This window comes from Lissotriton helveticus, chromosome 5_1 (genome assembly GCF_964261635.1).
Source record: "Lissotriton helveticus chromosome 5_1, aLisHel1.1, whole genome shotgun sequence".
In the NCBI taxonomy this organism is placed as follows: Eukaryota; Metazoa; Chordata; class Amphibia; order Caudata; family Salamandridae; genus Lissotriton; species Lissotriton helveticus.
Genome location: NC_136065.1, coordinates 288,304,559 through 288,319,518, shown reverse-complemented (window position 1 = coordinate 288,319,518; position 14,960 = coordinate 288,304,559). Strand labels below are relative to the sequence as shown.

The 14,960-nt window shown below is 44.7% G+C and overlaps 1 protein-coding gene across 2 annotated transcripts in view; it reads right to left on the bottom strand.

Moving 5' to 3' along the window:
• The window catches only part of MTOR (mechanistic target of rapamycin kinase), an 865,133-nt gene that overhangs the window by 152,950 nt on the left and 697,223 nt on the right, over positions 1-14,960 (bottom strand). For both annotated transcript variants that reach the window (XM_078642233.1, XM_078642234.1), the window contains 2 exons: positions 13,127-13,223; positions 12,582-12,680 (listed from right to left, as the gene is read on the bottom strand). In XM_078642233.1, the coding sequence (XP_078498359.1) occupies positions 12,582-12,680; positions 13,127-13,223 (196 nt within the window). The remainder of the gene's footprint in view (positions 1-12,581; positions 12,681-13,126; positions 13,224-14,960) is intronic.

The window sequence follows — 14,960 nt, the reverse complement described above, 5'->3', positions numbered from 1 at the left end:
AGGCACTTGTTGCTTACTGTATGCTTATTGCTATTTGGAAACTTGGATCGGCATTGTGGGCATCTTTTAAACGGGGTTCTTTCCATCTGCAGTAGGCCCACGTGGCGTGGAAAAGGCCCAACGGCCCGCGTCGATGACCAGAGATGGATGGAAAGAGTTGTCGAGTCGAGGGATACCGAGCGGAAACAATACTGTCGAAATAAAGAGGTTTTTGGCCTTAGAAATTAGGAAACTTTCGATCCCGAAGTTGGTGTTGTCGAAGTGCATCCAAACCCAATAGCGGAGAAAAACAATCTGAGAATGGAGAAGATGCCCATGCGCACTGTAGTCCAGGGGAGGAGTCACCTATCTCATGATACTTCGAAGACTCTTCCAAGACAACAAGGTGCAAACATACGGACCCAACACTAGGCGGCGATCTATGCTAAGATATGACTTCAGCAGCCCACATGCCTCGAACATCTATTTACAACAGGGGACTTGAAAAGAGAATCAGGGAGCCTGAGAAAGGCCGAAATTGCAGAAACGTAGCCCTTATTAGTGCCCAGAGCAGAGCCCTGCTGGGCCAGAGAAAGAAGGAACAAAAGGACTTCTGAAAGAAGGGCAGAAATTTGTTCCACCTGCAGGCGTATACCGATTTAGTGGAGGGACGCCTGGCTGCCAGAATTATATCACCTACTTCAGGAGGCAAGTCAAACGGAATCAACTGTCGCCACTCAATCTCCACGCATGTAGGTGGAAGCTGGACAGGTTCGGGTGGAGGACTGTCCCCTGCTGCTGAGACAGAAGATCCTCCCGAAGAGGCTGTCAGATCGGGGGATCCATGCTCATACTGAGTAGCTCGGGATACCAAACTCTTTGAGCCCAGACCGGGTCTACAAGAATGACTTGGACCCGGTTGCTTCTGATCTTCTCCAGCACTCTGGGTAGAAGTGGTTTAGGCGGAAATGCGTACAATAGACCGCAGCTCAACTCGTGACGAAAAGCGTTGCCGAGCAAGTGCCGCCTTGGAAATTTCAACGCGCAGAAGAGATGAGATTACGTGTTCTCTTCGGTGGAGAATAGATCTAACCAAGGCTCTACCCACTGTTGAAAGAGACCTTGCGCCACCTCCGAGTAAAGACCCTATTCGTGATCCATCATGCACCTGCGGCTGAGTTTGTCCGCCCTGGCGTGCAAATAACCTGCCAAGTGTTGAACCGTCAAGGAAATGCCTTGACGTTCCAGCTATGTCCATAAACGCAGAGCCTCCGGACATATGGTCCACGACCCCACCCAGCTTGCTTGTTGCAATACCACATGGCAGTGGTGTTCTGTAAACACCTGCACTACTCTCCCCATGACAGAGGGAAGGAATGCCTTCAGTGCAAGTAAGATCGCCTGGAGCTCCAGAAGTTTGATATGGAGCCTGGATTCCGCCGGAGACCAGAGGCCTCTGATCTCCGCCTCTCTCACATGGCCGCCCCATCCCAGGAGGGATGCATCTGTCACCAGTGTGTGCTCCGGTTGGGGAAGGGAGAGGGATCTGCCGCTGACCCAATGTTGGTTCGTGAGCCACCACTGCAACTGCTGTGCAGTGCCCTCAGAGATCTGGACATGCTTGGACAGGTCCCCTTGATGCTGCGACCACTGGAACTTCAGGTCATACTGCAGAGGCCGCATATGCCATCTGATATGATTGGTCAGCAGAATGCAGGAGGCCATGAGGCCCAGCAGCCTCAAGGTCATCCTGACCGAAACCCAGGGTAAGGGCCGAAAGATGGGAATCATAGCCCGAATGTCCCGGACTCGCTGCTCGGGAGGTTGAACCCGAAACTGCGCCGTGTCCAGAATCGCTCCGATAAAGAGGAGCTTCTGTTGTTTGCTGCCTGCCTTGGTGGTCTTGTGGCCGGGGCCCTAAGACGATGAGTCAGAATCTATCCTGGGTGGAGTATGGGTGGAGTATATGGAGCAAAAAAATGGAAATAGGCCCAGATCTCTGTACTGGGGTGACTGTATGACTTTGTTCTACATTCTGTCCATCAACTGTTCTTTTTGCATTTGTCACCCTGAGTGGGAAGGGTATGCTTAAACGTGAGTCCTGTGCTCCCCATGCCACTGGAGTCAAGCTATCCTGGCTTATGAGGACTGAAAGCCCAAACCGGTCCTAGCATGCTTGTTTCCAGTCCAGGGACGACCTGACCTGGCAGTTCGGGCTGGACTGTTCCCATTGGGCGCAGGGTCAAGACTGATTTGCATATGGCTGGGTCCAAACTGGAATGGCATGGTGAGCAAAAAAACGATGGATTTAGGCCCAGATCTCTGTAATGGGGTGAATATATGATATTGTTCTGCATTCTGTCCATCAACTGTTCTTTTTGCATTTGTCGCCCGAGTGAGATGGGTATGCTCAGACGTGAGTCCTGTGCTCTCCAAGCCACTGGAGTCATGCTATCCTGGCTGATGAGGGCTGAAAGCCCGAAACCGGTCGTAGGATGCTTGTTTCCAGTCCAGGGAGGATCTGGCCTGGCAGGTCGGGCTGGACTGTTCCCATTGGGCGCAGGGTCAAGACTGATTTGCATATGGCTGGGTCCAAACTGGAATGGCATGGTGAGCAAAAAAACGATGGATTTAGGCCCAGATCTCTGTACTGGGGTGAATGCATGACATTGTTCTGCATTCTGTCCATCAACTGTTCTTTTTGCATCTGAATTAATAATGGCAGCATCTAAGTTTTGAGCATTCTTTCCTCAACCTTCCTCCAGCAGAGAGGATGCCTTTCACGTCAACTGGTCTTGTGTAAAGTGGCAGCGCCAACTGTCAAACCTTTTTCAGAGGCTGTTCTTCAGAACAGACAAGGCACTCTCAAGGAAATTGCTTTCTGTGGAGCTGAGACTCAATTCAAGGTATATTCCCAGAGAGTATCCCTGATGTGTGATGGTGTTACACCTTTTCAGGACAGAGGATGCTGAAACTGGTCCTCAGTGTACACCCCTAAAACCCGAAGTGAACTGTTCCAGACGGATAAGGTAGAATGCCAAAAATATGTAGCATGACCTCCTTAGAGGGCTCAATTGGCTTCGGTGTCGCCAATGGCTCAGTGAACTCGGGCACATTGGATTAATTGTGGAATCAGCACCTCCAATGGGGATCGGGAGCAAAAATGATTGGCACCATGACACCCTTGCAACTTCTCTTTCGCTATACTGGCAGGATGGAGTTGAGTCCTGCTTCACTTTTTGTATTTTGTCTCTGACTTACTGGATAATTTTGACTATGAATAGGATCTGACTTAGGACCAGCCTTGAAAGCAGAAGGTGGTAAACACCCGCAACTTGAAGCAGTACTTACGCAAGGTCTGTTAGTTCTAAAGAGTCGTGCTTCAAACCCAGACAGCAAAGTCACACCTCGTGCAGGTCCATCACCGACATCTGTTGCCGACAGTCATGGCATGGTTTGAACCCTGTAGTTGTAGGAATGGACATTGTTCCCTTACACACTGGATTTGAATTTGGAAAATCCATCAAACCAAACTAAAATGGGAGCAGAGCTCAGGATCCATGTTTAAAGGTGCAGAAAGAAGGCAACTGACACCACTGTGCAGGGGTGGCACTTTTATGTTGCTCTGCTCAGTCATTTTCAGGATAGAATGGAGCTAACATGGAGCTGCATAGCGCCACTAAGCAGTGTGCAGGGGTATTGCCCTGAAGTTTTGGGGTCCAGTCTGGAGCCTGAGGGATATTCTAAACGTGAGGATTCTGCTGTGAGAAATATCCAGCCAAACATAATTTTTAACTATGAGCATCTAGTAGAGTTACAATTTATTAAGTGATTTGCAACTCCGCAATGTCTAGAGTTATATGACCATTTTCTGTAATGAATCTTTTTATTTAGTGTGATGGAATTTGCACTAGTAACATTATACCCTGAAATCCACAGATTTCTACTTGATTGCCTTAAATTACCTGGGAGTGGCCATCTGAGGTGTACTACTTTCTGCAAGGCTTGGCTGGCCTGTTCAGCTGTGATACTGATGTAGTTGTTGGTCTAAACCTTTAGTAAGTTGCAAGTGACTTACCCTTTTGTACATGTTTTTGTATTTGCATGCCCTCCCGTATACCCCTGCGTGATTTTCCATTTGCAATAGATACTCTCTATTTTCTAGTCACTTCTAATTTTGCACCCAAAGCTACAGATTATGTGTGCAGAGCTCAAAGTACTCTCAGCAGAAAACTGCTAATAAGAGATAGGACACTATGTCTGTCCTATAGGCACAGATCTATGCACACATTTATCTGAATTACACTGATGAATATATGGATTAGTACTACAAGAGCACTATATATGCCTGTTGGTCTATTCCACACCCTTCCTTGCCTTGCATTCCAGTTATCTTTTGGGTCTTGTGAAGAGTAATTGGATGTATTTGAAGAATATACTTATATTTGTAATAATTCATAAAGCATGTTTACGTTTCGCAAATAAAGAAGAATGAAAAACAAAGATGAAAAAAGACTTCCCATAATTAAGAAAAAAGTATGCAAGGATGCAAGGTGGGGGAGGAAGACAAAGGATGGAGGTAAAAGAAACTGTGTATAGGGACAGGTGTCGGTAGAACAGATAAGCTTTCAATTTTTTTGCTAATGTAGAAGGACTTCTTTATATCAGATGTCTTCATGTAGTGAGTTTGAAAACGGTACAGCAGCTCCTAAGAATGACTGCATTGAGCAATGGGGGATTTGAAATTGTTCACTTCATATCTTACAGCGGTTTTGCTCTTCAGATTATTAACGCAACCTGAGATTTTCAAAAAAGAGGAAAGACGGGTAGTTTGTTGATGAATAAGAACTCAGGGCCTGATTACGATGGCGAACCGACTTCAGTCCGTCCGTCATCGTTTCCGATTTGGGACAGCCTGCCTACAAGGCGACAGTCCCACTGTAGGAATTACGATGCAACTACCACAGATGCGGTTGCATTGCCTATTTTTTGTATTGCGGTGTATGCTGCTGGCTGCAGCACACGCCACAAGACAAAAAGGGGTCACCACACATAACCTGCACTACGTGGCAGGCACCATGCAGTGCCTGCCACATGGTGCAGGGACACGAAGGATAGTGCCCCCCCCCCTCCATGCCCACAGCCTGTGGCCATGGGGGCCTGCTACAGGCCCCCAATGTCCCTTTCCGCCATCTTTTCCATGGTGGGTGAACCGCCATGGAAAGGCTGGCGGGGAGGGACATCGTAATCCCTATGGCGGTGCGGGATTGCGAGGCCCTCCACCACACCGGCAGGCTCGTGGAGCCTGCCAAATGCATGGCGGTCAGTGTTTAAGACCACCATCACACCATCAAAATTCCAATTGCAGCTCTCCCTTTTTTGCATATGACCATTAACATTTGGTGTCACGTGGAACCTGTGCCAGGCACCTCACCCCTCCATGTCTTCCATGCCACTGGATCCCTCATGGCTGAATAAGCTGAGCGAAACAGTTTGCTAACAGGGCCGGCTCTAGGCTCACGGAGCAGGGAGTGTAGGTAGGGGACCGAGGCCGCCAAATCCCTGCCAGGGGCCGCCACGCAAATATGTATCTAAGGATATATATTGGCGTGGCGGCCCCTGGGGTTTGGCGGCTCTGCGCAGGTGCACAGCTTGCACATGCCTTAGGCCGGCCCTGTTGCTAATTACCCCAGGGCACTCCCGAAGAGTCAATATTGATTTATGAGATCACTTTCCATTTTGGATGGTAGGTATTTGGATGACCTTGTTTATATTGAACTTATTGCAGATACTCAACCACAAGGACTTACTTCAATAGAGGTTCTTCGAATCTCATCCAGGGACACTGAGAAAACTGGTACAGATGTACTATAGCAAGCTTGATACACTGCAGTATCTTCTTTGCCACGCCCGTAACATTGTCTGAATATTGCAAACACAACAGAAAGTAAAGAACTATAGACCAGAGTATTCCTGATCTTATTCCATAAACTAACACTGGCTGCTGTGTACCGTCATTTATTTAATAGTGCCTCACTGCTTAAGTGAGCAATTTTGGGTCATGTTACAGCCCAGAAGAACCTTCTGTTTGTGTTGACAATTATGTAAATTACCCTTCTAGACTACTCTCACTATAAACAATATTCTCTTTAAAAGATACAGCTGTGAATGGACATAGAGGTTATGGGGTGTACATCTTTACTCATTAGATTCTCCAAGGCTTTTACCATATTTCTTTGCAGAACTTAGATGGGATGGTATAATAATCTATTGATAAGAGACAACCAACAAGAACAACAAGAAAGAAAGAAACGAACAAGAAGAAGACTATAACTGGAATGAATGAATGATATGAAAAATATTTATAATGAACCACATACATTTATAAACAATGCATAGAATTACATAAAGAGGTCTACATTTTAACCCCAAAATGAGGTGGGGAGACAAGCGGAAGAAAGGAAAATGCTACTTACCAGTATGCATCTGTTCTTGTCATGTAGGGCTGCAGAACCACACACTATTGCATTAGTTCACCATCTTGTGGTGGGCCCGGATGATTACAATTTGTTGTTGTCTTGGAAGAGTCTTTGTCTGTTGGATGACTCCTCCCTTAGATCGTAGTGCGCATGGGCATCGATTCCATCTTCAGAATGTTTTCGCCATTGGGCAAGTGATGGAGTTGTATGAGTACATATAAAGATGACCATGTTTTGTGTACCTAAATAAGATAATACTGGAAGAGATACAGGTAGCCGGGGAGGCGGGTGTGGTTCTGCAACCCTACATGCCAAGAACAGATGCATGCTGGTAAGTAGCATTTTCCGTTCGAGGCAGATGGGCTGCAGACCACACACTATTGCATAGATTGCACAGCAGTTTCTCACTTAGCGGCGACCACCCCTATCTGTTGCAGTAGTTTGAAATAATGTTTTGAGTACAGCCTGGCCCACACTTGCTTGTTGTTTTGCCTGCACATCTACACAGTAGTGTTTTGTAAATGTGTGCGGAGTAGACCATGTAGCTGCTTTACATATGTCATCTAATGGTATATTTCATAGGAATGTCATAGATGCCCCTAATTTACGGGTAGAATGAGCCCTAGGGGGAATGGATAGAGTGAATTTTGCTTTTTGGTAACAAATTTGAATGCACTTAACATTCCATCTTGCAATGCCTGATTTTGAAATAGAATTTTCCCTATGTGGAGGAGAAAAAGACACAAACAGTTGTTTAGTTTCACGAAAAGGTTTTGTCCTATCAATGTAGTATAGAAGCTCTCTTTTTACATCTAATGTATGTAGAGCTCTTTCTGCAACTGTTTGTGGCTGGGGAAAAAATACTGGCAACTCAATTGATTGGTTGAGGTGGAAAGGTGAAATGACCTTTGGCAGAAACTTTGGATTTGTTTTAAGAACCACTTTATTGTGATGAAGTTGTATAAATGGTTCTTGAATTGTTAATGCTTGGATCTCAATTTCTCTTCTAAGTGAAGTAACAGCTACTATAAAAACAACTTTCCATGTAAGGAACTGTAATTCACACTTATGTAATGGTTCGAAAGGAGGACCCATAAGTCTTGTGAGAACAACATTTAAATTCCACATTGGAGAGGGTGGTATTCTGGGAGGAATTATTCTTTTGAGTCCTTCCAAAAACGCTTTGATTGCAGGTACTCTAAACAATGATAAATGTTCTCTGTTTTGAAGATATGATGCTATAGCAGCAAGATGTAACCTGATTGAGGAATACGCTAAGTTAGATCTTTACAGATGTAACAGGTAGCATATGATGTTTTGTATGGAAACATCTAAGGGATTGATGTTGTTATTTGTACAATATACAACAAACCTTTTCCACTTTGCTGCATAACATGCTCTAGTGGTAGGTCGTCTTGCTTCTTTTATGACATTCATGCAATCAGGTGGTAAATTTAGATATCCAAATTCTAAGACCTCAGGAGCCAAATCGCTAGACTGAGGTGCATTGGGTCTAGATGCATAATCTCTCCATGGTTCTGCGTCAAAAGATGTGGGGAGAGTTTTAGTTTGTGGTGTGGTACTACTGAGAGCTCTAGCAGCGTGGTGTACCAGGGTTGTCTTTCCCCCATTGGTGCTATGAGAATCAATGTGAGAGAATGCTGCTGTAGCTTGTGTACCACTCATGGAATTAGTGGGAGAGGTGGATAAGCGTAGGCAAATTTGTTTGACCAGTCCATCCATACCGCATTGCCTTTGGATAATGGGTGTGGGTATCTGGCGGCGAAGCTTGGGCATTTGGAGTTGTGGTTTGTAGCAAAGAGATCTCTCTCTGGTTGACCCCACTTTTGAAAAAATGGCTGAAGAACTTGATGATGAAGTTACCATTCGTGTATCTGTTGTCTCTGACGACTCAACAGATCTGCAAGTTGATTGTGAACTCCTGGTAGATGTTCTGCTAATAGAAAAATGTTTTGAGGAATGGCCCACCTCCATATGCTCTACGCCAGCCGGGAGAGCAGTAGGGAGTGTGTTCCTCCTTGTTTTTGAATGTAATACATTGCTGTCATGTTGTCCGTCCGGACTAGTACAGCTTTGTTTGATAGGTAATGCTGAAACGATTTTAGAGCTAGAAAAATCGCTAGTAACTCCAGATGATTTATGTGGAGTAGTTTTTGTTGCATTGTCCATGTACCCTGTACTGTGTGATTTTGTAAATGCGCTCCCCATCCTGCAAGAGATGCGTCTGTGGTTAATATTATTTGTGGAACAGGCTCTATAAACGGCCGGCCCTTGGAAAAGTTTTTGGTGTTCCACCATTGCAGAGAGAGATATGTCCGGTCGTCTACCACCACCAGATCTGTTATTTGTTGCTGAGTTTGATTCCACTGACTTGCCAAGCACTCTTGTATGGGGCGCATTTGTAGTCTTGCATATGGTACTATGAAAATGCAAGATGCCATCATTCCTATTAGTCGCATGAACACTCGAGCTGGTAGTGAGTGTTGTGGCTGGAATCTTTTGATAAGATCCTGCATAGTTTGTATTCTTGTTGGGTTGAGGTACGCTATTGCCTTGGAGGTATCTATTGTAGCACCTAGATACTGCTGAGACAGGGACGGTTGGAGATGGGACTTCTTTTGATATACTGTGAATCCCAGTTTGTGCAGCAGGCATATTGTTTGATGCGTGTGCTGTACACATTGGTTGTATGACTTGGATTTTCTTAACCAGTCGTCTAGGTATGGGAAGACATGAATGTTGTCCCTTCTAGTAGTAGTGTGCTGCTGCTACTGCTAGACACTTTGTGAACACTCGAGGTGCTGTAGTTACTCCGAAAGGTAGTACCTTGAATTGGTAGTGTTGACCTTCTAGAATGAACCGCAGGTATTTTCTGTGCGATTGATGTATAGGAATGTGGAAGTAGGCGTCCTTGAGATCTAATGTGGCAAGAAAGTCTCCCTTCTTTAGCAACGGTAGAACCTGTTGTAGTGTGACCATATCAAAGTGGTCTGATTGTATGTACAGGTTTAGGGGTCTTAGATCTAAAATAGGTCTGAGGGGCCTGTCCTTTTTGGGTATGAGAAAGTATAGAGAATAAACTCCTGTGTTTAGATGTTGTTTTGGGACTGGTTCTATTGCATTCTTTTTGCAGTAGAGATTCTACCACTTGTCTTAGCAGTATGAGGTGTTCTTGTGACATGGGACGCTGTCTGGGTGGTATTGTTGGGGGATTGGAAGTGAGCTCCAGGCAATAACCTGACTGAATTATTTGTCTTACCCTCTTGTCTGTGGTGATGGAGTTCCAGACAGGTAGGAACTGTGGTAACCTCCCCCCGACAGGAGTGGAATGGTCTGGGGGGATGGAAGGGAAATCACTGTTTGGGAGTAGAGGTGTTGCGATTGTTGTTTCCTCTATAACCTCCTCTATAATATCAATTACTGGGCGAGGTTTGGTTGGGCACTTTGTAAGAAGAGGACGTATTGTTGGTTTGGAAACCCTTAGAGGTGCCCCTATATGAGGAGCGACGAAAGGAAGGTCTATGGGCTTGTGTTTGTAAAGCTCCCATGGATTTTGCCGTGTCTGTATCTTTTTTTATCTTTTCTAGTGCACAATCGACTGATGGACTGAAAAGATGTTGGTCAAATGGCTAGTTTAAGATATTGGCTTGTACTTCTGGTTTAAACCCAGAGATGTGTAACCATGCATGTCTACGCAACAATACCCCTGTATTTATTGCTCTAGAGGCTGTGTCTGCTGTGTCTAGTGCACATCTTATGGAGGTATTTGTAATAACCTTGCCTTCCTGTATTAGGTCAGAAGCCCTGGTTTTATATTGTTCTGGCAAGTGTTGCATGAGTGACTCTAACTCATCATAATGAGCTCTATCATATCTTGCTAACAAAGCTTGAGTGTTAGCAATCCTCCAGACATTGGCAGCTTGTGAAATGGTGCATTTTCCGGAAGCATCTAAAAGCTTAGACTCTTTGTCAGGGGGTGGAGCATCCTCTGTTGTCTGCGAGTTAGCTCTTTTTCTCGCATTTGACACTACTAGTGAGTCCAATGGCAACTGTCCTTTAATGTATGCTGGATCAGTTGCAGTCGCTTTGAACTTCTTTTCTAGTCTGGGGTTAATTACCCTTTCTCTAACTGGGTCTTTAAATATTTCAGGTGCATGTCTTACCACTCCACTAAGTATTGGAAGTGTGGTTATGGTCTTATGTGACGACATTAGTGTGTCCATTAGGAAGTCTTCTTCCACTGTATCTGTGTGTAAGTCTACTCCATGGAAAGTGGCTGCTCTATGAATGAGCTGCGTAAACCCAATAGTGTCATCTGGGGGAGATGGTCTAGACGGGTATACATCATCTTGTGGCAGATCTGGTGCATTATAATCTTCCCATGGGTCACCTGATGGCTCAGGAATATCATCTGGATCATTAATGTCGTCCATGTGATGTTCACTCTCTACCTCTTGTGAGTAGCTATCCCCAACATCCTCATCTTGTGGTATAAGACTATGTGTACTAGATAGTGAATGTACACGAGAAATATCTACTGGTATTTCTACTTCTGTTGAAGGAATCCTTATGGGTGAAGTTTGAGCATGCTTTTTTAGAGGAACTGGCAGTGGTTTAGGATAGTCCATTTTCCTCTTTTCAGGCACTGAAGTGATATGTCCAGTCTTTGGATTAATATGAAGAGTCTTTTGCTTTGGATCAGGTCTAAAAAGCGCTTCTACTGGAAAATCCTTTTTCGGTGCCGATTTATCTGGTTTGGGGCCGAAATGCTTAGCTTTAACAGTGTCTATTGTCTTTGGAGCAGGTTTTGGTTTCGGTTCCGAAGACTTTTTCCTAGGATCCGTGCTCTTTGGATCTGGAGTTTTTGTTCCCGGAGTACGTTTAGACTCATCTACCTTCGGAGCCGAAGTATGTTTTGGTTCCGGAACCATCTTTGGGTTCACTTTTTTTGGAACCGGGGTGGTTTTTGGTTCGGTAGCTGTGGGAACCTCTTTCGGTGCCGAACTTGCTTTCGGTTCGACCACTTTCGGTACCGAAGGATGCTTTGGTGCCGGTGTTAATTTTGGCTTAAGGACCTACTGCTTTTCGGGACCGACCGACTGACTCAAGCCCGAGTCGACTGGAGGCTTTTTTATATTCTTCGCTGCCGAGCCAGAAGGCGAGGCGTCGGAAGCTTTGGTCGGTGAGCATCTGGACCCGAAGGTGGAGGTGGAACCGAAGCCTGTCCCGGTATGGTGGGGTGAACAGGGTCGACATCTATACTCACGATCTGTTGACCAGCTGGAAGATCGTCATCTTCGGATTAATCCTCGGCTCCAGAAGCTGAATCCTCTGCTTCGGAAGCGATGTCTTCGTGCTGCTGTTCTTCGACGTCTACTTCAATCGGAGCCTCGTCTATGATGAGGTCTGGTGTCGATAAAGATGACTGCGCCATTACTCTTCGAGCTTGACGGTCCCTGATGGTTTTCTTGGAACGGAAGGAAGTGCAGGGCTCACAGTCTCCACTCTCGTGCTCTGGAGATAAGCACAGATTGCAAACCTCATGAAGATCAGTGTGAGGGAATTTGTGTCCACACCGAGGGCACTTCTTGAAGGGTGTTCTTTCCATGAGCCAAAGGCCCAATGGCGCAGTTGGGCCCGAGGGCCCCGACGAACGCTGGAATCGAGAAGTGAAGCCTCTCTTCGACGCTGGTAATCGGAATCACTGTCGACAACGATGCCGATGGTATTATGATTGATTTATGGATTCGAAAAGTGATCGTAACGGGACCGAACGATGAACACATCCGAGCCCGATGGCGGAAAAAAACAATCTGAAGATGGGATCGATGCCCATGAGCACTACGATCTAAGGGAGGAGTCATCCAACAGACAAAGACTCTTCCAAGACGACAACACAGTGTAATCATCCGGGCCCACCACCAGATGGTGATCTAATGCAAAAGTATGTGGTCTGAAGCCCATATGCCTCGAACACAGATAGTTACCTGTAAAACCTCTAATACCAGTGTACCTTAATGAGAGGAGGGAGGTAAGATCCATCTAAGAGCAAATGTTGTGCTGACAATTGTAAGAAAGTAAAGGCTGTTGTCGCTATCTAACCTGAGGGTGATATCGGCCGATGTCTGTGAGCAGCTGATGGATGAGGCGCCCCACAAGAGCTCTGGGGGTGTCAATCCTAGCGATAAGCTGCGGGATAACCTGCAATGAAAGAGGAAAATATACATAATTGCATGGCTAAACCCCATAAATGTCCATTATGATGCAAGTGTCTGGGAAAATGAATGGTTTAGGGATTCTGTGGCCTAACCAAGTGGATGTGGATCAGGAGAGTACAGAAAAGACTAGCTCTCTCCCTGCAGCATCACTGATGACAACAGTGATCCACTCCATAAAGGACATTGAACTAGCGAAAGAGGATTCTATTAACAAGAAGGTGGCAATGTAGTATTGCGTACAATTGAAGATTTATAGAGACAAGTGATAAATTGCATTATTAAAACATATGAATTACACAGCTCTTCAAAATATAAAAAGCTTTGTGCAAAGGTTGCACATAGACTGGATGGAGGGATCTATGAAAACATTTCCTGCAAAAAACAGCAATGTTCCCAAATCAAGTTTGATACATAGTAATTTACTTGTACCTGTAACCAGGTGTCAATCTGGATTGTCTTGATGCCTTCTACCAGAGCTTCATTCACATCAGGCCAGTGACCATAATCAAACCAAAGCGTAAGTACTCTGTTAAAGGAAAGAAATTCCCATAAGATGAATTTGGACAAATAGATAGACATGTGTATGTGTGACAGAAACCATCCTGCTCATTATTGCCATACCATTTTAATAAGTACCGAAAGCCCATTTACTACTAAAGTTATGCCTAGTGAGTAAGGATTTTACAGGGACTGGGGTGGTGTGGCATTAAATGGGATTCTGGGTTCAGGGTCTGAAGCATGGAATTTCGTAACAGTACAGTAGAGAAAGACCTGTCCAGTGGCACATGAAGAGTCGGAGATATGGTAGAACCTTCATTTGATATACTCACTGGGCTTGACTAAAATCCTGGGAAACACAAGATCTTATGCATGGGCCCATAGAAAGAAGAACATCTGCTGAGCCCAAGAAAGGTTTCACTCAGCAGGGACACAGAGGTAAGGTGCCCTCCAGATTGACATGGAAGATGTAGGCCTCTGAATGGACCTATGTGTCCTTCTATAGGAATGGGACGAAGTACTATGCACAAGTGTATTGCATTTTATGTAATAAGTATTTAGAATATTTGTTCGGCTCAAGATGAGCTGACAGTTGTTTTTGGAATGTGAATGAGTATATGTATGTGTGAGAAGTCTTTGGGGTCTGTTTTACAGAGGTTTTTTTTAAATATTTTTCTAATGATCATATAAGAAGAATGTGCCTAGATATATTTAAAATTATAATTATTTTGTAATGTAAATAAAATATTCATTCTTTTGATGTGAAAATAAAAAGAATTTTCTGTATTAATTTGTGCGATCTTGTCACAAAATGCATTTGTACGTATTGTTGAACTAACAAATGGATTTAGGGTTTTCTTCCATAATAAGACAGAAGCTGACAGGAGTGGGTGGCCTATGCAGATCAGGTAAAATAGTCCACAGTGGATGAGGAGCCATGCACTCTTTCGGAGAGGAGGGAGAGGTCCTTTATTGGCCACTAAGGATCCTTCCAAGTGAGGCAGGAGTAGTGCCCTCTGCACTGGTCAGGAAAGCACCAAATAGCACTCGAGAGGGGGAATCCAGCCCTGCCTAGTACACATCTTAATGACCTGTAGCGGCAGACTCGTATTGAAAAATAAAACAATGGGTTTATGTTTTCTAAGTTTCAATCCCAGGGAATTAAATGAGCCTCTGCTGTGGTCTATTTTGGGTAGTGGACCCCTATACATTGTTGGCAATTTCACCTAGATCTCTAAACAGTTTTTATAGATGATGCTCCTCAAACTGACAGCAAATCCAGTCTACATGGAGTGGGCATGTCTGTTACTACTGCTATCTCATACATTGCTGAAGGGTATCACAGCACTATGCGAAGACACATCAATGACAGACTAGGGTCATTCTGGGATTGCGACAGGTAAAAGAACTTCTCCTTGCTGTAAAGTAGAATTCAGAACACAAGACACAAAAGAAGTTACTTTGAACACATAAGACGTTTCAGTGTGTAAAGTGCCATCTTTGGACCATTTGATGGCAGGGATACTTATTTTCTAATTTTACTGATTGACAAGCAAGCAACACCAATACATTTGTGTAGTTTACATGGCAAAGAAATGGACTTTATAAAATGCTTGAACGAGGATTGTTTATAAGCATATCTGGGTCATTGGCTATGTGGCCTTATAAACTAAATTCATAATGTAGGTTCTCCACCCTTGGTAGTATGCAGCTTTCTGTTTTGTGAAACTATTTCTGGAGACATTTTACTAAGGCAAAACATTTT